We start from the raw sequence: 22,104 nt of genomic DNA, 5'->3' as shown, positions 1-22,104 counted from the left end.
ATTGGTGCATGCCACTTTAAGTCCTTCATTAAAACCTCTTTCTGACAGGGGTTGGGTCATTTTGCTAACATCGCTTTCTTTACTTTGGAATACATTGCAGTGTGGTGACACTTGTGGGCTGCCACCAGCATGTCTTTGGGTGTGTGGTTGTTAGTGCAAATGACACATTTCCCTGTATGTTGTAAACTTGTAAAATGATTTAGATCTATCATGGGACCAGCCTCTGTAGTATCCATGACATCTTCAAGGAGCAGTGTCCGTCATTAAGGATCCCCACCACCCAGGACATGCTGTCTTCTCATTGTTACCATTGGGAAGGAGGTACAGAGGCCTGAAAGCACACACTCAGAGATTCAGGAACAGCTTCTTCCCCTCTGCCATCTGATTTCTAAATGGACATTGTATATACATATACACCTAATGTAGCTCAGTTTTTTCTCTATATTTATTTATCATTTATTTCATTGTACCACTGCTGTAAAGTTAACAAATTTCATGATGTATGCTGGTGATACAGAATTAAATCTGATTCTGATTCTGTCTTGATACACATATGATAAATAAATCTGAATCCAAATTTCCGTTTGACTATGGTTCTATGAAGTAACTTGGGATTTTCAAACAAGGATGAGAATTTTAAAAACAGAGCATTGCTTAACTGGGATCCAAAGCGGGTTGATTAGCTGGGTATGTTAGACACTCCTATTCTGAATATAACACACACACAAAATGCAAGATGAACACAGCAGCCCCTCCAACATTTTATGTATGTTGCTCAACATTTCCAGAATCTGCAGAATCTCTATGTGTGTCTGTTGAACCTATGTCTCTGTAGCCATCCCCTTCTATTAGTTCATTCACCAGCTTGGTTCCTTAACTGTTGCTTGATCTCTGACTACCATTCCATCTGCTATCTCCTCCTTACCCATTCTCCTCCATCTACTGATCTTTGATTAATGCCTCTGTTGCAGGGGAGATTTTTTGCAACAACACCCTGCGTGCTGACTGGCTCTTTTATGCTATAAATGCAAAACATAGCCTGCCTACATCTGATGTGAGGAATGGAGAGATGTTTATTGACACCAACAACTATTTTAAATCAACACAGATAAAATGCTGGAGGAATTCAGCATGTCAGGCAGCGTCTATGGAGAGGACATCCTGATGAATGATCTTGTCCCAAAACATTGACCCTTTATAAATACTGCCTAACCTGCTGAGTTCCTCCAGCATTTTGTATGTGTTACTCTGGATTTCCAGCATCTTCAGGACCTCTTGTGTTTATGTATTCTGGATGGTTAACCTGAACCAAAACAAAGCTCACTTAGGTGCTCAGGTCCTGAACTTAGCTGCCACATTGGGGCGATGAGAACTTAGAAAAGGAGCTAACACACAAGGGAAAAGAAAACTTGGCTACTACCTCAACAACTGACATTTCTGGGTTCACCTGATGCACGTATTGGAGTCAGTAATACAATCCTTACAGTGAGAAAATCCCTATTTCAGGTTTGTCTCATTGAAGACCTCAAAGCTACTTTAAGCTCCTAAGGATTCCCCTCAACATGGTATTTGGGAATTGGGAATGATTTAAAACAGATCTGGTGGCAGCTCAGAACAGTGCGTCCATGATCCTTTCAATCATTAGCATTGTGATTTAAATCTTTGAATATAGCATTATCAAAGGTCATTTATTCATTAATAAACCAATCATTGAATCTCAGTTTGGTTCATTTACTCACGATCACTATTCCTGATCTATTTTCAATTCTAGTAGTTGAACTTCACTCTGGATTATTTATCAGGACAAACATTATATTACAAAAACCACGACTAAGTTAATCAACATGTGGAGAATCCGTATCATAACTTCCATAACAGTTTGACATATTTCAAACTAATTATTGAAAGGTGTGTGTTCATAAGAAAGAATGTGACCACACATACTGTATACACTTGACAAAATTACACAGTAATTGCCTAGTAAGACAGAAAGAAAATAAATGCTTCCAAAAAGAGATTCCAGGAATCTCTGTCATAGATCTGTACGGCACAGAAATTGGCACTTTAGCCCATTGCATCCATGCTGACCTTAAGATATTGAAGGTCAGTATCCTCTGCTTTGTCTATTCAAGTACCTGTCTAAATATCTCTAAAACATGGTGATTGAATCTGATTACATCACCTCCTCTGGCAATACATTCCAGATATCAACCATTCTCCGTGCAAACAAATTACTTCCTCTCAAATCCCCTTAAAAAATTTCTCTCACCTTTGATCTATGTTATCTTGTTTTTGGTGGTCCAATCATGAGAACAAAGATTCTGACTCTCTTCCTGTATATGCCTCTTGTAATTTTATATACCTCCAGCAGGTTACCGCTCAGCCTTCATACTCCACCCTATACAATCTCTCCAATCCTGGTAACATTCTGGTAAACTGTCCCTGCACTCTCTACAGCACAGTCACACCCTTCCTGAAGGGTGGAGATCAGCAACACAGATCTAGTGCAGTCAAAACAATGTTTTGTAAAGTTGTAACATAATGTTCTTTTATGTTCTATACCCTGACCTTTGTCGGGAAGCATTCTATATGCATTCTTCAAAGTTCACAGTACATTTATTATTAAAGTATGCATACATTATACAACCTTGAGATTCATCTCCTTACGGGCAGCCACAAAACAAAGAAACTCAAAAGAACCCTTTAAAAAAAAGACACTCAAACACTCAATGTGCAGAGAGAAAAAAAACAATTCGTACAAACAATAAAAGTAAGCAAATAACATTCAGAACAAAAGTGTGCCCGCAGACATGAATCCCTGACACTCAGCCTCACTTTAGCATAGAGCTGTGTAAACATTGCGATCCCCTCAGACGCGGAGCCCGGAGCAGGACACACCCTCAGCCTCAGTTCAGTGCAGAGCAGAATAAATGTTGCAGAGTCCTCACCACCCTATCTGCGTTGACACTTTCAAGGAGCTATATAGTTGAATTCAAGATTCTAAACGACAACATGCAGCTCCATTCCTTAATTTCCTACCATTTACTACATATGGTATGACAGGAGAGATACTAGCATGGATAGAAGACTGGCTGACTGTAAGGAGGCAAAGAGTAGGAATAAAGGGGGCATTTTCTGGTTGGCTGCTGGTGACTAGTGGCTTTCTGCAGGGTCAGTGTTGGGACCTCGTGGGAGAGTATTAAATAGAGCAGAGAAAATTGTGAGAGCATTAGACATGAACTAGGGAATACTTGATCAGGAACAGCTGTTTTTGGGCAAGTTCATATCTGACATGTGGAGGGTCTTTAAAGACCAACTCCACAGAGTACAGGACAGGTATGTTCCAGTCAGAAGGAAAAACAAAAATGGCAAGTTAAGAGGCCAAAAAATTCTATTCAAAAGGTTCAAAGGAACATGTAAACAAGCCTGATGCACTTTGGAAACAAGTCCTGTGAACTGACAAAGTTAAAATAGAACTTTTTGGCCACAATGAGCAAAGGTATGTTTGGAGAAAAAAGGGTGCAGAATTTCATGAAAAGAACACCTCTACAACTGTTAAGCACGGGGGTGGATCGATCATGCCTTGGGCTTGTGTTGCAGCCAGTGGCACGGGGAACATTTCACTGGTAGAGGAAAGAATGAATTCAATTAAATACCAGCAAATTCTGGAAGCAAACATCACACCATCTGTAAAAAAGCCAAAGATGAAAAGAGGATGGCTTCTACAACAGGATAATGAACCTAAACACACCTCAACATCCACAATGGACTACCTCAAGAGGTGCAAGCTGAAGGTTTTGCCATAGCCCTCACAGTCCCCCGACCTAAACATCATCGAGAATCTGTGGATAGACCTCAAAAGAGCAGTGCATGCAAGACGGCCCAAGAATCTCACAGAATTAGAAGCCTTTCGCAAGGAAGAATGGGCGAACCCCCCCCCCAAACAAGAACTGAAAGACTCTTAGCTGGCTACAAAAGGCGTTTACAAGCTGTGATACCTGCAAAGGGGGTGTTACTAAGTACTGCCATGCAGGGTGCCCAAACTTTTGCTTCCGGCCCTTCTTTTTTGTTATTTTGAAACTGTAAAAGATGGAAATAAAAATGTTTTCTTGCTTAAAATATTAAAGAAATGTGTCATCTTTAACTTTATGCCTTTTGGAAATCAATTCATCTTTTTCTCGCTTAGCTATTCACAGTAACAGAAATTTTGACTGGGGTGCCCAAACTTTTGCATGCCACTGTAGTTCTGGTTGACCGAATAAAAGGAGGATGTCAAGGCTTTGTGGAGGGTGCAGAAGAGATTTAAAAAGGATGCTGCCTGGATTAGAGGAGATGTACCATAATGAGAGTTTGGACAAATTTGGGTTGTTTTCTGTGGAGCAGTGGAGGCTGAGGGGAGATCTGATAGGTTTATAAGATCATAAGAGGCATAGTACACAGAGAGTATATTTATCCCAGGGATGAAATATCTATACCAGAGGGTATGTGTTTAAGATGAGAGGGGTTAATTTCAAAGGAGAAGCGTTTGATGGCTCTGGCCCTGTACTAGTTGGAGTTTAGAAGAATGAACGGGGATCTCATTGAAACCTATTGAATATTGAAAGACCTACATAGAGTGGAACTGTGGAGAGTTGAACTGCACATGCATGTAACGAGAGCGTCTTGGACCTCCAGGTGGTCCACAGCAGGGGTGACTGATAAGTTCGTGGCCTAAGGTAGACGGAGATGAGTTATATAGCTCTCGTTACATGCACGTGCAGTTCAACTCTGAGTGAAAATGCAGAAAGTTTGAAGTTAATAACTCATGTCCATCTACTTTAGGCCACGAACTTATCAATCACCCCTGCTGTGGACCACTTTCTGGAGGTCCAAGACGTCGACTTCTATAAAGAATGGATCCGTATGCTCCACGACCGCAGGATTAAGTGCGTAAACGTAGGAAAAATAAATGTGCTAGGTTTTCTAAAATTGACTCCTTCTACCTTAGGCCACAAACTTATCAATCACCCCTCGTATTTAAAGCAGAAGTTGATAGGTTATGAATTAGTAAGGGTTATGGGGAGAAGGCAGAAGGATAAGGGGTCGAGAAGGTTAATAAATCTGTCATGATGGAATGGTGGAGCAGGCTCAATGGGTTGAATGGTCAAATTCCGCTCCTATGTCTTATTGTCTTATGATCTCATGAGCATCCCAAATAGCAACATTTCACACTTATCAAGATTAAATTCCATCTGGCAGCATTCCATCCGACTTTCCATCTGATCTAGCTCTCACTATAACCTTTGACAACCTTCCTTGTTATACACAGCATACTCAACTTTCATTTTATCTGGCAACTTACTGATCATACTTCCTACATTCACATCAAAATTATACATGTCCCAGTACTGATGCCTGTAATGCAGCTGTGGTCAGACTTCCAATCACAAAATATCCTTCTATCTCTTCCTTCTATCCAAGCCAATTTTGGAACCAATCAGTCAGCTCATCTTGGATCCCAGGTACTTTAAACTTCTGTACCATTCGACCATAGTAGATCTTCTCAAATGCCTCAGTAAAGTCCAAACAAAGCTTCTCTACCACCCTGCCTTCATCAATATTCTTTGTTACCTCTGCAAAAAACTCAACCACATTAGTGAGACAGGATTTCCCTGACACAAACCTATAAATTTTAACTATTTCTGATTAACCCCTGCTCATCCACATATACACAAAAATCTTTCCCTCTGGGGTTTGTCCTATAATTTCTTTCACACTCATGTAAGGCTCATCAGCCTGTCTGTACCTACTGCCCTTAATAAAGGAACCTTAGTCTTCCTTCTGACTTTCAGCATTTCAGCTCTCTCCTCCCTTGCTTCTTATGACAACTCAGGTTAGATCTCATCCAACCCTCAGGATTTAGCAACTGTTTTACATTTGACATTATCTAACACCTCCTCCTTCTTAATACTAACCTGCTCAAGATTATACACATACTCCTCCCTGATCTCAGTATTCTCCATTTCCTTCTTCTGATATGTCTGGGAATCTGAGCAGAAGATCAGGAGCCTGTGCATGCTAACAACTGTTTCTAGCTGACAACCATATTTATTTCTACAAAAGAAAAAATTACATAATATGCATTTTAATTAAAATCTACAGGAATCACTGTAGATAAATGTTCACTCGGGGTTTTTATCTTCCGTGTACAAGGCCAATGGTAGTGATTATAAACCTGCCTCCAGGCACTGCATACCAGATGTTACCCAGTTGTTCTTTGTCATTCACAAAATTCACACCTGTACCTTTTGTTCAGTTTATTTCAACTATCATCTGTGCTTTTAGATTTAGATAAGTGCTTTGACTGAGTTTTTGTTCAGGTAATGGAGCAATACACCAAACTGCAGACAGAATGTTCCAAAATCCAGAACAACATGATGAGAGACACAATAAATTTGGTGCAGCTGATGTAGTAGGGATCAGCCTTTTCACCACTATATACTGACAGGGCGAATCCTGTGAAGAAACCTCTCCAATTTATTGCTAAGGGAATGGGGGACACTACAATAGATGCTGAGTGTTACAATTTAAATCTTGGAGGAATATGGAATGTTATTTTTTTTTACTGTGAATGGTGACAAACGAATGCACAGTATATGATTACAAATCTTACAAATACAGTACGTTTTTGAAAAAAGAATTGACCAACTAGCCATAAACCAGCCCCGCAGCTCAAGTCACTGATGCTTTACCAAAGTGAAGTCAGTTAAAATAGTACTTTCCAATAAATTACAGTTGCAATTTTACAGACATAAATATTAGCAACTCCTGTACAAAATTAATGTTTGCTTAACAGTCATTATCTATTTTCGTTCATCAACCAAGAATAGTTTTATTTTATAATTTTCCCAGGGACCATAAATGGTAGTTACACCATCTTGCTGTCTTCATGCTCCAAGTCACAATGCCAGAGTTTATATTTATCTTAAATATTTCACAGCTTAACCTTCAGCTAATATATTGTCAATCCAGTGAAAAAGTGTTCAAACATAATGTTCCCTTTAAAATAAAGAGATCAATTCAGAGTTAAACCTGAAAGGTGGGATAGAAAAATTGCTAGTATTTCCATTTTTCTATATGTCTTATCTATGGTTAGAAGAGGACAGGATTGTGCTCAACTCTGTGCTCCTGGGGACTAATTCAGAGGCTGCTGATGTGCACTGCAAGGAAAACAGTAATCTTGCCCTACTAGGTAAGATCAGATGTTTAATTTCTGTGAATTCTGGGTTTATTGCTATCATACTGGGAGGTCAAGGTAATGACAAAGTGTGTCTGGCTGCTTCTTGTGCACTCAACTTATTGACATGGGTGATCTTCTTTCTTGAAACAAGCCAGTCCCATCAGTTTGTCTTAATGTGGTAGAGTGCAGCTTGAAAGCTGAAAATTTTGAATGAAAGATTGCTGGGCGCTATTAGCCTTGTGTGGAACATGCACAAATAACCAGAGCCTTCTCAGTGCCCACTCAAGTAGCTAATTCAGATAATCTTGGTCTCAGGTCACTGTATATATCACTTGAGCAACATACATCCGATCAGTTAAAATTTACTGAGTTTATTGTGCGTCTGCCCTTCATAACATTGCCACCCCGCCCCCTTTGATTCACCTGTGGAGAATCACTAGTTGGGGTGACATACTTATGCAAGGCTATTGTTACTGCTATTAGATATGAGGGAGGATAGTGTAAAACTGAGAGAGAGCATTGGATCTGACTGGAAGAATCAGCAAACAATTTGACACTGGGAGAGAGGTCTTTAAATCAGTAGCACACTATTGGTGCCAAGTATTGCACCAAGCATGGAAACCAAAATTTTTCAGATTTAGTTTCCATCTGTCCAGCTTCATCTAATACGATGGTTACGATGACACTATTATCCTTGTAAAAATAAACCAAAATTTGCCACTGTACCCAATCAAGCAGAGAGCCAAAGTTCAACATCCAGGGTACAAATGAAGAAGAGTAGGAAGGGATACTGCTGGCAGTACTCAGGAGCACAAAGAGGGGGAAATGAACATTGGAATTCATCGCTACAAATCCAGCTTCACAACAGAAATATTCAACTATCACCATTGAGTTATACACTGAACTAGGTACACCTGCTCGTTAGTGCAAATATCTAATCAGCCAATCACGTGGCAGCAACTGCAGAAAAGCATGCTGGTATAGTCCACGGTCCAGAACAAACATAAGAATGAGGAAGAAATGTGATCTAAGTGACTCTGACTGTGGAATGATTGTAGGTGCCAGATGGGCTGGTTTGAGTACCTCAGAAACTGCTGATCTCCTGGGATATTTATACACAACAGTCTCAGAGCTTACAGAGAATGGTGTGAAAAACAGACACCCAGTGTGCAGCAGTAGTGGGCGAAAACACCTTGTTAACAAAATAGGTCAGAAAAGAATGACCAGACTGGTTTGGCCTGACAAGAAGGTGACAGTAACTCAAATAACTAAGCTTTACTACAGTGGTGTGCAGAAGAGCATCCCTTAACCTTGAAGTGGATGGGCTGCAGCGGCAGAAGACCATGCCAGGTTCCAATCATGCACCTAATAAAGTGGCCACTGACAGCATTTTTTTTGAAGTTATCACTGCAGATCTTGGAAATTGCACGCTTTAAACATTTTGCATCTTTTCTACAATAAATAAATGAGAATTTCTAACATTATGTACATCTGACCTTTTGGAAATGCTTTAGAATACAAGTTAAGAATTCAGCGAAAACAAAATCCATTCATTAACTGCTTCCAGCATCCACTGCCAATACATAGGGGATGAACCACCACCTTCTCTCCCTCGTATCACTGGTTGCTGTTGCCGACATCTTTGTTTCTTAAGAAGGCACATTATTGTTCACAGACTGAGAGAGCTCACCCCTTATGGGCAAACTGGCATATGTTGTGGGGAATGGGGGAACAGAGAAATGCTGGGTTGGAATAGAGTGATCAGTGATTAAAGCTATTAATGTGTGAGTAACGGGCCTGGGGAACAGGAGGTGAATAGAAACCACATCAGGTATCAAAAGGGAGGAATATACAGTAGGCAGGATCCAAGGGACAGAATTCCGGACAATCACTGGACCAGAAGTAGTAAAGAGACTTTACCCTGCAGAGTTACAAAATACACATGGACTAAGATGTTAACTGTCCTGTGCAATCACCAGTGGGATCATCAGTTGATCTGCCACCTGTCTTCAGGAGTTTCGGCCCACTTACGATCAAGACTCCCTCCAGGTGGTGGGCCAGCAGTGCTAAAGCACCCTCTCCGACTGGTGAGCTTAAAAACTTGGCATCTGCCTCTATCAGAGTTGTTGGTCACTTCCATCCAACAGATAGTCTACTCTTCAGGTGTCTATGCAACTACTGAAGGGTTTGCAAGATAGGTATACACTGTCTGACTATCTGCCCCTCTGAACATACTTGGTCCACACCCATGCTGATCCTTTCTCTGCTGCCTCAGCTACAGCCCTGCTGGTTGACTTGATCTCTCTTCTAGTGAAGCCAAGGTCATGCAGCCACTTCTGGAGAGTGAACGCAATAAACCCATGGCAGCCTACTTCGAATGGATAGCATGAGACCTTCCACCCTCTGTCTCTGCACTCTTGATCTTAACTCTGCATATTTGGTTAACTTACGCTCATGGGCTTCATCGATGTTGTCTTCCCAGGGGACTGTGAGTTCACCCATAACCGCTATTCTACTGCTGTCAGATTATATCTGGACGCAATGTTGTGAAAGCTATTTGCTACGGGAAACTGCCTTTCCCGTCCAGTTCAGCCTTGACACACCAATCATTGGCTGAAGAAAGTATGCTTGATCGTGAGCCTGCGCTGTACACCCTTGACTTGGAGCCCTCTTTCACAAATGATATGCGATGTTCTGTGCAGCATGGGGCATGAGATAAGTTGTGCTGCAGTACTCTCTGCTCAACCGCTTCTGTTACAACTTTGAGAGCGTTGTTATGTCTCCAAGTGTACATGCCACTGGAAAGATTGACTCTGCATGCACTCAAGATATGTTGAAGTGTTCCCTTCTCACCACAAGCAGCACACCTGTCTGTCTTATCTTCATACCAGGTGCTGAGGTTGGCAGGTGTTGGGAGCAGATCGTACGCTGCTCTGCATAAAAAAGAAATATGGAGCGGTTCCATTTGCCACAGAATATTCCAAGATAGATGTCGTTGTTCAACACTTTCCCACCAGGTCCAAGCCCCTTGTTTGGCTAGGCCAGCTGTTTTAGTTAACCTCTTCTCCTCTTCTACCTCTCGTATTTCCCATGTTACAAGCTCACGGCGCTCCTTACCTGTAGAAGATGACCACCACTTGTGGGTTGTCCACCCAAGTCCCTGGCGGCCCAGCTGGATAGCCCTAACCGTCTCCTTGTGCTTCAATCTGGACTCTGCCTCATCAACTGCTACACGGGCTGATCACTTCCTGCCTGATCTCACATCTGGCTGGGTGATCTTGATGACAGGGTCTTTTGAGTCTTGAAGCATCAAGGATGATCTTACCTTGGCTACCTTGACTTCCTCAACAAGGGATTGCACTGGGATGGTAAGCTTTGCCTGCCTACTGTGGATTGCAACATTGGTGAGGCTGCTCGGTACTCCAAGCCACTTCTTCACATACTTGTTGATCTTCCCTTCCATTGCCTCAACGTGGGACATTGCCACTTCGTAGACAGTTAGCGGCCACATTATCCGTGGCATCAGTCCGTACTGCAAGCACCACAACTTCAACTTGCCAGGCAAGCCACACTTGTCAACAGACATCAGACCTCTGCTGATCTGTTCTGCTGTCCCTTGAACCCTCTTGGTGTCTCTCAGCTCCTCTGTGTACCATCGCCCGAGGCTCTTAACTGGTTGGTCCTGAATGGATGGAATCTCCTCTCCACAAAGGGTGAAATGAAAGTCAACCAGCTTTCCTCTCCTGAGAACAAGGCTCCTTGACTTCTTGGTCTTGAACTTCATTCTTCCCCAATCCATTAGCTCCTCAAGTCTAGTTAGTACATTTTCCACTGCCTCCGTGCTGGGACCCAAAAGGGTAAGATCGTCCATGAACGCTTGTATTGGTGGTAACTCCTCTCCGCCATCAAGTGCGACACCTGGTCCCACTGATTCTACAGCCCTCACAATAACCTCCATGGCTAACACAAAAAGGATAGGTGAAATTGCACATCCCATTGGGGTTCCAACATCCAAGCTCTGCCACCTAGTTGTAAAATGCTGAGTGGAAAACCTCATCTGGAAATCGTTGTAGTAGTGCTTAACAAAGTTCCTCACCTTCGCAAAAAATCCATAGGAATTCCATCGCAAACTCAATCAGGACATGGGGAACAGAACCATATGCATTTGCCAGATCAAGCCAAACTACAGCCAGATTTCTTCTCAACCTTTTTGACTCCTGGATGGTATGCCATATCATACGAGAATGTTCAAGGCATCCTGGGAAGCCAGGTATTCCTGCCTTCTGCACAGATGTATTTACTAATCCATTTTCAATCACAAATGAAGATATTCTTTCTGCCAGAATGCCAAACATAATCTTCCCCTCTGCATTCAGGAGTGAAATTGGTCGGAACTGATTCAAAGTAGAAGAATTCTCTTCCTTTGGGATGTATACTCCTTCAGCCTCACTCCATGACAAAGGAACAACACCTTGGCTCCACACCACCTTTAACAATCTCCACAAGTATTTCCTCAGCTGTTCACACTTCTTGAACACCTTATACGGCACTCCATTAGGTCCTGGCAATGAGCCTGACCTTGCCTTTCTGATGAACCGTTCGACTTCTGCCAGTTTGGTTCTGACAGATCGAACTTCACTCCGGGCTTGCTAGGCTTCACAAGCCCTGAAATATCAAGCAAAGGAGCCTCCCGCTGTTCGTTAGAGTAAGTGCTTGCCAGATGATCCTCAAGTTCTCGTTGAGAGATGTTAAGCTGCCCGCTCTTACTTTGTTCAAACAGTTTCTTTGTGAACTCGTGAAGGTTCTCAAAGAACGACTTTCTTACCTTCTCTCTCTTCTTTCTCTTTTTACGTTGTGACTCTGCACGACGGAGTGATGCTAACTTTATTCGAAAATGCTCTCGGAGATCAGCAAGCCCTGGCTTGTCACCCTCACTTGCTACCTTCCACCTCTGTCTCAACGATCTAAGCTCTCTCCTCAACCTACTAATCTCCTTCTGGCGCCTGCTTGGTTGCTGTTTAGGCTTTGTTTTCTTCAACTCAACCAAACCAAACCTGTACTTTCCAACATCGTAAATCATATCACCCATCACTTCCAACTTTCTCTTTGATGTTCCCATGAGAGTGTTCTCCAACATCATACTGATATCCTCATCAAATACACGCCAAGCCTTCTCATCTGCCATTGCTGGCCACTTGATCTTCCTCTTCTTCTCTACCTCATCACCACCGCCATCATGCAAAGAATCTACCTGGGTACTGTGGTCTGAAACCTGACCTGGGTTATCTCTCGCCTGACCTGGAGTATGATGACGCTCTCCAGAGCGAATTGCTGTGGCTTGTGAATCAGTGGTTGAAAAGACCACATCATCTGTGCTTGGTGAAGAAATCTCATCTTCATCCACTGGGATGGAATAGCATTTCAACTTTGCTTGGTGGACTCGTACACCTTTAATGCTGGAAAACACTCTCCCACACCATCACACTGGACACTCAGAGCCTCTTATCCTAGCTCTTGGTCGTAGTCATTCCCTGTAATTAACTGTATCCGTCCGATTGGGTCCATCATTCTCCCTCCCTCTCGGAGGACCCCGAGGGTATGTTTCTCCATGTAAACTAGAAGCTTCAAGAGGTGGGTGCTCTTCTGAGCTGGTGCCCGGACTGCCAATCCTGACACCCCCCGGTGCCAGTCTTTCCTGGCTGTCCGCTGTCTCTCCACGCTGTCACGTGACTATTCCCGGTTGCCAACCAGACTATTCCTGGTAGTCACTGGTGTCCAGAACAAAAGAGTTACAAAATACACATGGACTAAGATGTTAACTGTCCTGTCCTGTGCTATCACCAGTGGGATCATCAAAGTAATTTCAAAGTTCAAAGTAAATTTTATTATCAAAGTACATATACGTCACCAGAAACAACCCTAAGATTCATTTTCTTGTGGGCATACTAAATAAATCTATAGTATAACAACCATACCAGAATCAAGAAAGACCACTCAACTAGGATGTTCAACCCAGAGGGCAGAAGACAACAAACCATGCAAATCAAAAGGAGAAATAACAGTAATAAATAAATAAGCAAGCAACAAATAATCAAGAACATGGATGAAGAGTCTTCAAAAGTGAGTCTATTGTTTGTTTGTGGTGTACATTTTAATTCCACATCCCATTCCCATTCTGAAATGTCTATCCACGGCCTCCTCTACTGTAAAGATGAAGCCACACTCAGGTTGGAGGAACAACACCTTATATTCCGTCTGGGTAGCCTCCAACCTGATGGCATGAACATCGACTTCTCTAACTTCCCCTGATGCCCCACCTCCCCCTCGTACCCCAGCTGTTACTTATTTTTATACACACATTCTTTCTCTCACTCTCCTTTTTCTCCCTCTGTCCCTCTGAATATACCCTTTGCCCATCCTCTGGGTTCCCACCCCCCTCCTTGTCTTTCTTCCCGGACCTCCTGCCCCATGATCCTCTCATATCCCCTTTGCCAATCACCTGTCCAGCTCTTGGCTCCATCCCTCCCCCTCCTGTCTTTTCCTATCATTTCAGATCTCCCCCTCCCCCTCCCATTTTCAAATCCCTTACTCACTCTTCCTTCAGTTAGTCCTGACGAAGGGTCTCGGCCTGAAACGTCGACTGCGCCTCTTCCTAGAGATGCTGCCCGGCCTGCTGCGTTCACCAGCAACTTTTACGTGTGTTGCTATTGTTTGTAGGATCATTTCAATGATGGGCAAGTGAATTTGAGTGAAGTTATCCCTGTTGGTTCATGAGCCTGATGGTTGAGAGGTAGTAATTGTTTCTGAATCTGGAGGTCTAAGTTCCAAGGCTCTTGAACCTTCTCCCTGATGCTGGCAGTGAGAAGACAGCATGTCTTGGCAGTGTGGGTCCTTGATGTTGGATGCTGCTTTCCCGCAAAAGCATTTCATGTAGATGTGCTCAATGGTTGGGAGGGCTTCACCCGTGATGGACTAGGCTGTATCCATTACTTATTGTAGAAATTTCTGTTCAAGGGCGTTGGTGTTTCCATACCAGGCTTCACGACACATCTACAGAAGTTTGTTAAAGTTTTAGGCGTCATGCCAAATCTCTGCAAACTCCTAAGGCAGCAGAGGCAATGCCGTGCTTTCTTCCGCATTGCACTTACATGCTGGGCCCAGGACAGGTCCGAAATAACAACACCTAAAAATTGACATTTGCTAACTCGCACCACCCTTGATGAGGACTGGCTCATGGACCTCTGGTTTCCTCCTGAAGTCTACAATCAGCACCTTAGTCTTGCTGACATTGAGTAAGAGATCGTTGTTATGACACCACTCAGCCAGATTTTGAATCTCCCTGATATGCTGAATTATCACCATCTATGATTTGGTCTGCAGCAGTGGTGTCATCAGCAAACTGGAATATGCCATTGGAGCCATGCTTAGCCACACTGTCGTAAGTGTAAAGCGAGTAGAGAGGGGGCCAAGCACATAGCCTTGTAGTGCATCTGTGCTGATGGAGATTGTGGAGAAGTTATTGCCAATCTAAACAGAGTGGTGTCTGCCAGTGAGAAGGTCCAGTAGCAGACTTACTTCTTTTACTTATTTCTTCATAAGGAATGGATACCACTGACAAAACCAGTATTGTTCGTTCATCCCTAATTGCCCTCGAGATAAGTCAACCTTCAGTGGAAGATTGTTTCTGTTGTTTCATGACGTAGAAAGGAGCGCATCTAGTGACTCTTAATGAAAGAATGAAGGGTAAACAAGAAGGAAAGTTTTGTGAGTGAGGGGGCATTAAACTATTTGATGAATAACTTGCATTTATATTGTAGTGTTCACATCTCTTTCATGATATTGCTTTACAGTTAAATTATGTCATTTTCATACTGTGGTCACTGCACTAAAGTAGATAACATCAACAAATTTGCACACAGTGAAAGCTTCCACAATTAACAATGTGGCAATAACAACCGGTAAATATTGGTCAGCATCAGCCCAGGGATTTCTCTCCTGCTTTCTTTCAACCTCAAATGCAGCTTTACTGATACGTCTGAAAAGTTTTCCCAATGCTGGCCAACATCAAGATTACCATCAGCTTCCTAACCGCAGAAGTGCTGCAAGTTGATGCCACAAATTGCTGGATTTAGGAGATTCGGTAGATGCTGGAAATTTTGAGCAACACACACAAAATTCCAGAGGAACTCAGTAAGTCAGGCAGCAATGATGGAGAGGAATAAACTACTGATGTTTTGGGCTGAGATTCTTCATTAGGACTGGAGGGAAGGCAGCAGAAGCCAGAATAAGGTGTGGAGGATGGGGAAGGTGAACAAGCGACCAGGTGATAAGTGAGACCAGATGAGGGTGAAAAAGGGGGCGTGAGAAAGTCTCTATAGGAATAATACTTCACTACAAAAAGCCTACACTGAGGGTGAATCACCATTGTCCCTCTGACACCCCCTCCCTCTCTCTCTCTTTTTCCATTCCCCATTGTGGTTACCCTTTCACCTCTTCTCTTCTCCTCACCTGCCTATCAACTCTCTTTGGTAACATATACAAAAGGCTGGAGAAATTCAGCAGGCCAGGCACCATCCAAGGGAAAAAGTCGACGTTGCAGGCCGAAATCCTTCATCAAATCAAATCAAGTTTAATTATCATTCAAACTATACATAGATACAGCTGAATGAGACAGCGTTCCCCTGGGGCCCATGTGCAAAACATTCAAAATAGCAATCAAACATTCAAAAATAGTGAGTAACATAATTCAAAATATTAAGCAATGAAGCTTATTCACTCAAAAAACATATATAGTCCAAGACCCTGAGCAACAATGTCCAGCAATCGATGGTACATTCTCCCAGTAGTGTACAGTTGCATGCAATCCAGCCTGTCATTCCACTGCTTGAACGAAGGAGGACACCATCAACGGACAAGACCAGGCTCCAGCCAAACGCAACCAAGTTGTGGTGCTTCCAGGTCTGCAGCAACAGGCAAACCCACGACTTGAGGCCTAGTTCTTGCTCCAATTGAGGCTACACAGCTCCTTTGTCGACTGCCCCTCCACCAGACATGGTAAACAGGCCTGTAGCAACTTACATTATTACAGTCCAACAGTCTCGCAATCGCAAGTAAAATGTCCAAAACAATCTCCCACGGTTATACCTAACCAACTTTTGTGCTTCTGAGTAGTGGGCAGCAATGTGGTCTGCAGACAGGTCAGCTCCTCAACATCCAGGCTGGCTCCTCTGACACACTGGTGGATTTCTTCGGTCCTAATGAAGGGTCTCAGCCCAAAAGATCAGCTGTTTATTTTTTTTCCTTAGATGCTGCCTGACCTGCTGAGTTCCTCCAGCATTTTGTGTGTGATGCTTGGATTTCCAGCATCTGCAGGTTTTCTCATGTTTGAACTCCCTTTGGTGCCTTGCTCCTTCCCTATTTCCAAGGGGTTCCCAAGCTGGGGCCTATGGCCCCCATGCTTAATGCTACTGGTCCATGGCATAAAAATGATTGGGAACCTCTGCTTTCTCTCATGGTCCACTCCTATCTTCTTCTGCCCCTTACCTATTCCACCTATCACCTCCCAGCCTCTTATTTCATCCCCCTTCGTCCACCACCTACCTTCCCCCTCAGCCGATGTAACCTATCACCAGCCATCTTGTACTCCTTCCCCTCCCACCTACTTATTCTGGTTTCTGCCTCGTCCTCGTCAGGCCGAATGAATGGGCTCATCATGAAAGGTTGACTGTTCATTCCTCACCGTAGATGCTAGCTGATTTGCTGAGTTCCTCCAGCACTTTGTGCGTGTTCTGCTGCAAATTCCTGCCATATCTCTCAGCATGCTTTTCACAGGTCTTGAGGGAAATCAGAGCAAAATACACATTAAAAAAGAAAGGCTTTTCCTTCAGCCCACTCGAGCAAAGGAGCAACGGGGATTTGCTTTCATTGCAGGCTTTCTGAAACTGCACAGAAATGATGCAGTTATTATTCCAATAAGCCCTACAATAACATCCTGCCAGAGGCATCTAACGTTAGCCCAAAGTGTTCCTGCCACCTCTTTCATGAAGAACATGCTTCCTATGGATGCTGTTCTTCATTAATCTGGACCTGTCCAACTTCCTTGGAAGACTCTCCCACACCCTCCCAACATTGTACCATCTTTGTAGAGTAGCCACGTTCATCTGCAGCTGCTTGTACTGTAGCACATTCCTTTAAGGGTTGGCTCAATGTTGCAGCCATTGGGTTAAATGCTGGTAGCTGTGTAAACTTGTAACAGATGAAGATTCCAGATGGTTTAATGTCATTTCCAGTACATTAGCGTAAAGGAGAATGTTACTGTGGATGCGATGCAGTGGATATAAATACATAAGATAGCTTATATACAGATTGATTGTTCGTTTATAAAGTAATGATGGTGGGGGATGTGGAGAGATGGGTTAGTGGGTGGACGTTCTGTCCTTAGCAAGGACCTCACTTTTGTCCCCCTCTGTCCACAACTCAGTAAGTTCTGTGCCCGCCATGACGCTGAACTCTTCTTCCGTCACCTACGTCTCCAAGCCTACTTCTTTGGCAAGGATTCCCCTCACCCTACTAATGACCCCTTCTCCCGACTTCAACCCTCCTCCTCCTCCTGGAAACCCTACCCGGGCCTCCTACCTGCACTCAATCTTTTCATCTCCAACTGTCACCGAGACATCAACTATCTCAACTTCACCACCCCTCTCTCTTGTTCTAACTTCACTCCCTCTGAACACACTGCCCTCCACTCTCTCCGCACTAATCCCAACCTCACCATCAAACCCGCAGACAAAGGTGGTGCCGTAGTAGTCTGGCGGACGGACCTCTACCTCACTGAGGCCAAAGGGCAGCTCTCTGACACCTCCTCTTACTTACCACTGGAACAGGACCCCACCAAAAAAGATCAAACCATTGTCTCCCGTACCATCACCGCCCTTATCAGCTCCGGAGACCTTCCATCCTCAGCCACAGAACCCATAATTCCCACACCCCGCACTGCTCGGTTTTACCTCCTCCCCAAGATCCACAAGCCTGACTGTCCCGGTAGACCCATAGTTTCTGCCTGCTCCTGCCCCACCGAACTTGTATCTGCCTACCTGGACTCCATTTTGTCACCCATAGTTCAGTCCCTCCCCACCTACATCCGGGATACATCTCATGCCCACCACCTCTTCAATAACTTCTAGTTCCCCGGTCCCGACTGCTTCATTTTCACTATGGATGTCCAATCCTTATACACTTCCATTCCCCATCAAGATGGCCTCAAAGCCCTCCGCTACTTTCTGGATAACAGACCTCACCGGTTCCCCACCACCACTACCCTCCTCCGGTTGGCGGAACTGGTACTCACACTTAATAACTTCTCTTTTGGCTCTTCACATTTTCTTTAGACCAAGGGTGTAGCTATGGGCACTCACATGGGCCCCAGCTATGCCTGCCTCTTCGTTGGTTATGTGGAACAGTCTATGCTCCAAACCTATACTAGTACTGCTCCCCAACTTTTCCTTCACTACATTGACAACTACATTGGTGCTGCTTCCTGCACCCATGCTGAGCTCGTCAATTTCATCGACTTTACTTCAAACTTCCACCCAGCCCTCAGCTTCACTTGGTCTATCTCGGACACTTCTCTCCCCTTTCTCAATCTCGTGATCTCCATCTCTGGAGACAGACTGTCCACTCACATCTTCTATAAGCCCACTGACTCTCATAACTAACTCGACTATACCTCTTCCCAAACTGCCACATGCAAAAATGCCATTCCCTATTCCCAGTTCCTCCGTCTCCGCCGCATCTACTCCCAGGATGAGGCTTTCCGTTCCAGGACATCTCAAATGTCCTCTTTCTTTAAGGATCGTGGTTTCCCTTCTGCCGTCATCAATGATGCCTTCACCCCCATCTCCTCCATTTCCCGCACTTCGGCCCTCACCCGATCCTCCCACCACCACAACAGGGACAGAGTTCCCTTGTCCTCACCTACCACCCCTCCGAATCCAGCACATTATCCTCCGCAACTTCCGCCACCTTCAACAGGACCCCACCACTAAGCACATCTTTCCCTCGCCATCCCTCTCCTCTTTCTGCAGGGATCGTTCCCTCCACGACTTTCTAGTCCACACGTCCCTTCCCAATGATCTCCCACCCGGCACTTATCCCTGTAAGCCTAAGTGCTACCTGTCCCTATACCTCCTCTCTTGCCATCATTCAGGGCCCCAAACAGTCCTTCCAGGTGAGGCAGCACTTCACTTATGAGTCTGTTGGGGTCATCTATTGCATCCGGTGCTTCTGGTGCGGCCTCCTCTACGTCGGTGAAACCCGACGCAGATTGGGGGAATGCTTCGTCGAGCACCTCCAGACAGGATCTACTGGTTGCCACCAATTTCAACTCTGCTTCACATTCCTATTCAGATATGTCCATACATGGCCTCCTCTACTGCCAAGATGAGGCTAAACTCATGTTGGAGGAGCAACACCTCATAAACCATCTGGGTAGTCTCCAGCCCCTTGGCACGAACATTGAATTCTCCAACTTCCGGTAATTCCCTCCCCCTCCCTTCTCCCATCTCAGTTTCACTCTGCCCCTCCCCCAGCTGCCTATCACCTCCTTCATGGTTCTGCCTCCTTCTACTACCCATTGTGCTTTCCCCTATTCCTTCTTCACCTTTCCTGCCTATCCCCTCCCTGCTTCCCCTCTCCCACCCCTTCATCTTTCCCCTTACTGGTTTTTCATCTGGAACCTACCAGCTTCCTCCTTCCCACCCTCCCCCCACCTTCTTTATAGGGCCTCTGCTCCTTCCCTCTACAGTCCTGACGAAGGGTTCCAGCCCGAAAGGTTGACTGATCGTTTCCATAGATGCTGCCCGACCTGCTGGGTTCCTCCAGCATGTTGTGAGTGTTGCTTTGACCCCAGCATCTGCAGAGTATTTTGTGTTATTGATCAGACTTATTGCTTGGGGAAAGTAACTGTTTTGAGTCTGGTGGTCCTGGTATGGATGCTGTGTGTCCTCCTCCCTGACGGGAGTGGGTCAGTCTACAAGCAGGTGGGTGGAAGTTTTATGATGTTACTGGCCCTTTTCCGGCACCTTTCTGTATACAACAGTTCCCTAGACTAAGGTGCACCAAGATCGCACTGAGCCATAAAATTATAAATATCTCAGAACACAGAGAACAATCCAGTCAATCTCATCCTCTTTGTCATTCCCTAGATCCTTCCATTTCCAAGTATCATTCAATTATAGGTTTGACTGATATTTTCTCCACCATCCTTATATCAGTAAGGTGCAAATCATATCTACTCTATGCATAAAACTGTTTTTTCCTCTCATGTTCTACTTGTATATTTTGCCTTTGAAATCATGTCACCTGCTCTTTCAACCATCTACTAATGAGAAGAGTTTTTGCCTATTTATCTTGTATCAGTCCATCATGAAAATATACACTTCTATCAAATTTCACCTCAACTTTCTTTGTTGTAAGGAGAACAAACCCAACATCTACAATCTAAACTTATACCAGAAATCCCTCCCTGGAACTTCCTAACAATTTTTTCTGTATTTTCTTTAGGTCCTTCATAATCTTCTAAGTGGTCAGCATAACTAGAAACAATACTCCGGTTGCAACATGACCAGTGTTCTATAAAGTTCAACATAACTTCTCAGCTTTTGTACTCCAGATTTCCATTCATGAATCCAAGGTCCTATGTATTTTAACTGCCTTCCTAACATGTCTTATCACTCTCAGGCATACAAAGTTACCTCTACCTCTGCACACATCATAGAAATGTGCCATTTAGCTTACATTGCCCTCTGCTGCTAAAACATATCACTTCTCAATTTTTGTTCTATTACATTTTACTTTTTATTAATCATTCCATTTACTTTCTAATTCATGTCACCTTGCCGCCTTTTTACTGCTTAACATACATCTAAACTTTAAAGCTATCTGCACATTTTGAAATTATACTCAGTGTGTCCAGACCATAAGACCATAAGACATAGGAGCAGAATTAGGCCATTCAGCCCATCAAGTCTGCTCCGCCATTCTATCATGACTGAGCCCGGATCCCACTCAACCCCAAACGGCATAAGTTATGAAAAATGAACAGATGCTCTAGAGTACATCTTTGGGAAGCCTCCAGTCCGAAACCATAAATCATGTTAAAAATTCAAAAACAATATGACTCAAACTGCTCTGTAATGACACAATTACGCTGTGAGATTGGCAGCCCAACTGCAAATTTCAGAAGCGTTTTCAACTGATGCATTTTTTTTACCCATTGTGTACTAGTGTATATGAAGGAAAGAGTGTCACTTGGGTGGGCCAGTGCTTGGACACACAATAAGGACATGGGAAGGGGTCTGGCAATTAGAGGATCACGTGTGGTGGCTCCATTGTGGATTTGTGGATCAGCACAATTGGAAAATCATGCAATCAGGCTGTCCCGAGAGGGCATTATGGGCCAGGAGATTGTATATTTGTGTATGTCTAATTTTTGGTGTGAAACTGACGGGCTGGGGGTGTTGGGGGAAGAGAATGGGTCACTGAGTTCAAAAATTATAAGTACGGGATTTAGCTTGGCAGGCAGTTCCCAGCTCAGCAGTTTACAATGAAAACAATTTGACGTTGGTCACTTCAGACTAAGCTCCCCTGAAATGCTTCCAAAGCCGATGTCCACCTGGCCCTGAAATCACCTCTTAAGTGGAAGTTTCAAGGTAAATTTCTAGAGTAATATGAAATGGTCTGGCAACAGTCTCTCTGAATGAAATGAATCCTTAATCATCAACAATGCTAGCTCAGTCCTACCTGATCAGCTTCCTAGGCCCCCATGCTGAGTGTGTAGAAATGATAAAGTAGCCTGATTGTCTAATGCTCATACTAAAAGCGCAAAA

At 43.9% G+C, this 22,104-nt stretch overlaps 1 protein-coding gene across 3 annotated transcripts in view; it reads right to left on the bottom strand.

Annotated features, from left to right (window-relative positions):
* Positions 1-22,104, bottom strand: part of afg2a (AFG2 AAA ATPase homolog A) — a 457,570-nt gene that overhangs the window by 131,295 nt on the left and 304,171 nt on the right. The window contains exon 15 of one of the 3 annotated variants that reach the window (XM_072256116.1): positions 14,855-14,943. The exons of the other annotated variants lie outside the window; for them this stretch is intronic. Within the exon in view, the coding sequence (XP_072112217.1) occupies positions 14,935-14,943 (9 nt within the window). The 3' untranslated portion in view covers positions 14,855-14,934. Of the gene's footprint in view, positions 1-14,854; positions 14,944-22,104 lie in introns of those variants that run through there. 3 annotated transcript variants of the gene reach the window in all.

The sequence above is a fragment of the Mobula birostris genome, chromosome 4, assembly GCF_030028105.1.
Source record: "Mobula birostris isolate sMobBir1 chromosome 4, sMobBir1.hap1, whole genome shotgun sequence".
NCBI lineage: Eukaryota > Metazoa > Chordata > Chondrichthyes > Myliobatiformes > Myliobatidae > Mobula > Mobula birostris.
Note: the sequence above shows the minus strand (reverse complement) of the source record. Positions and strands in the feature narration are given on the sequence as shown.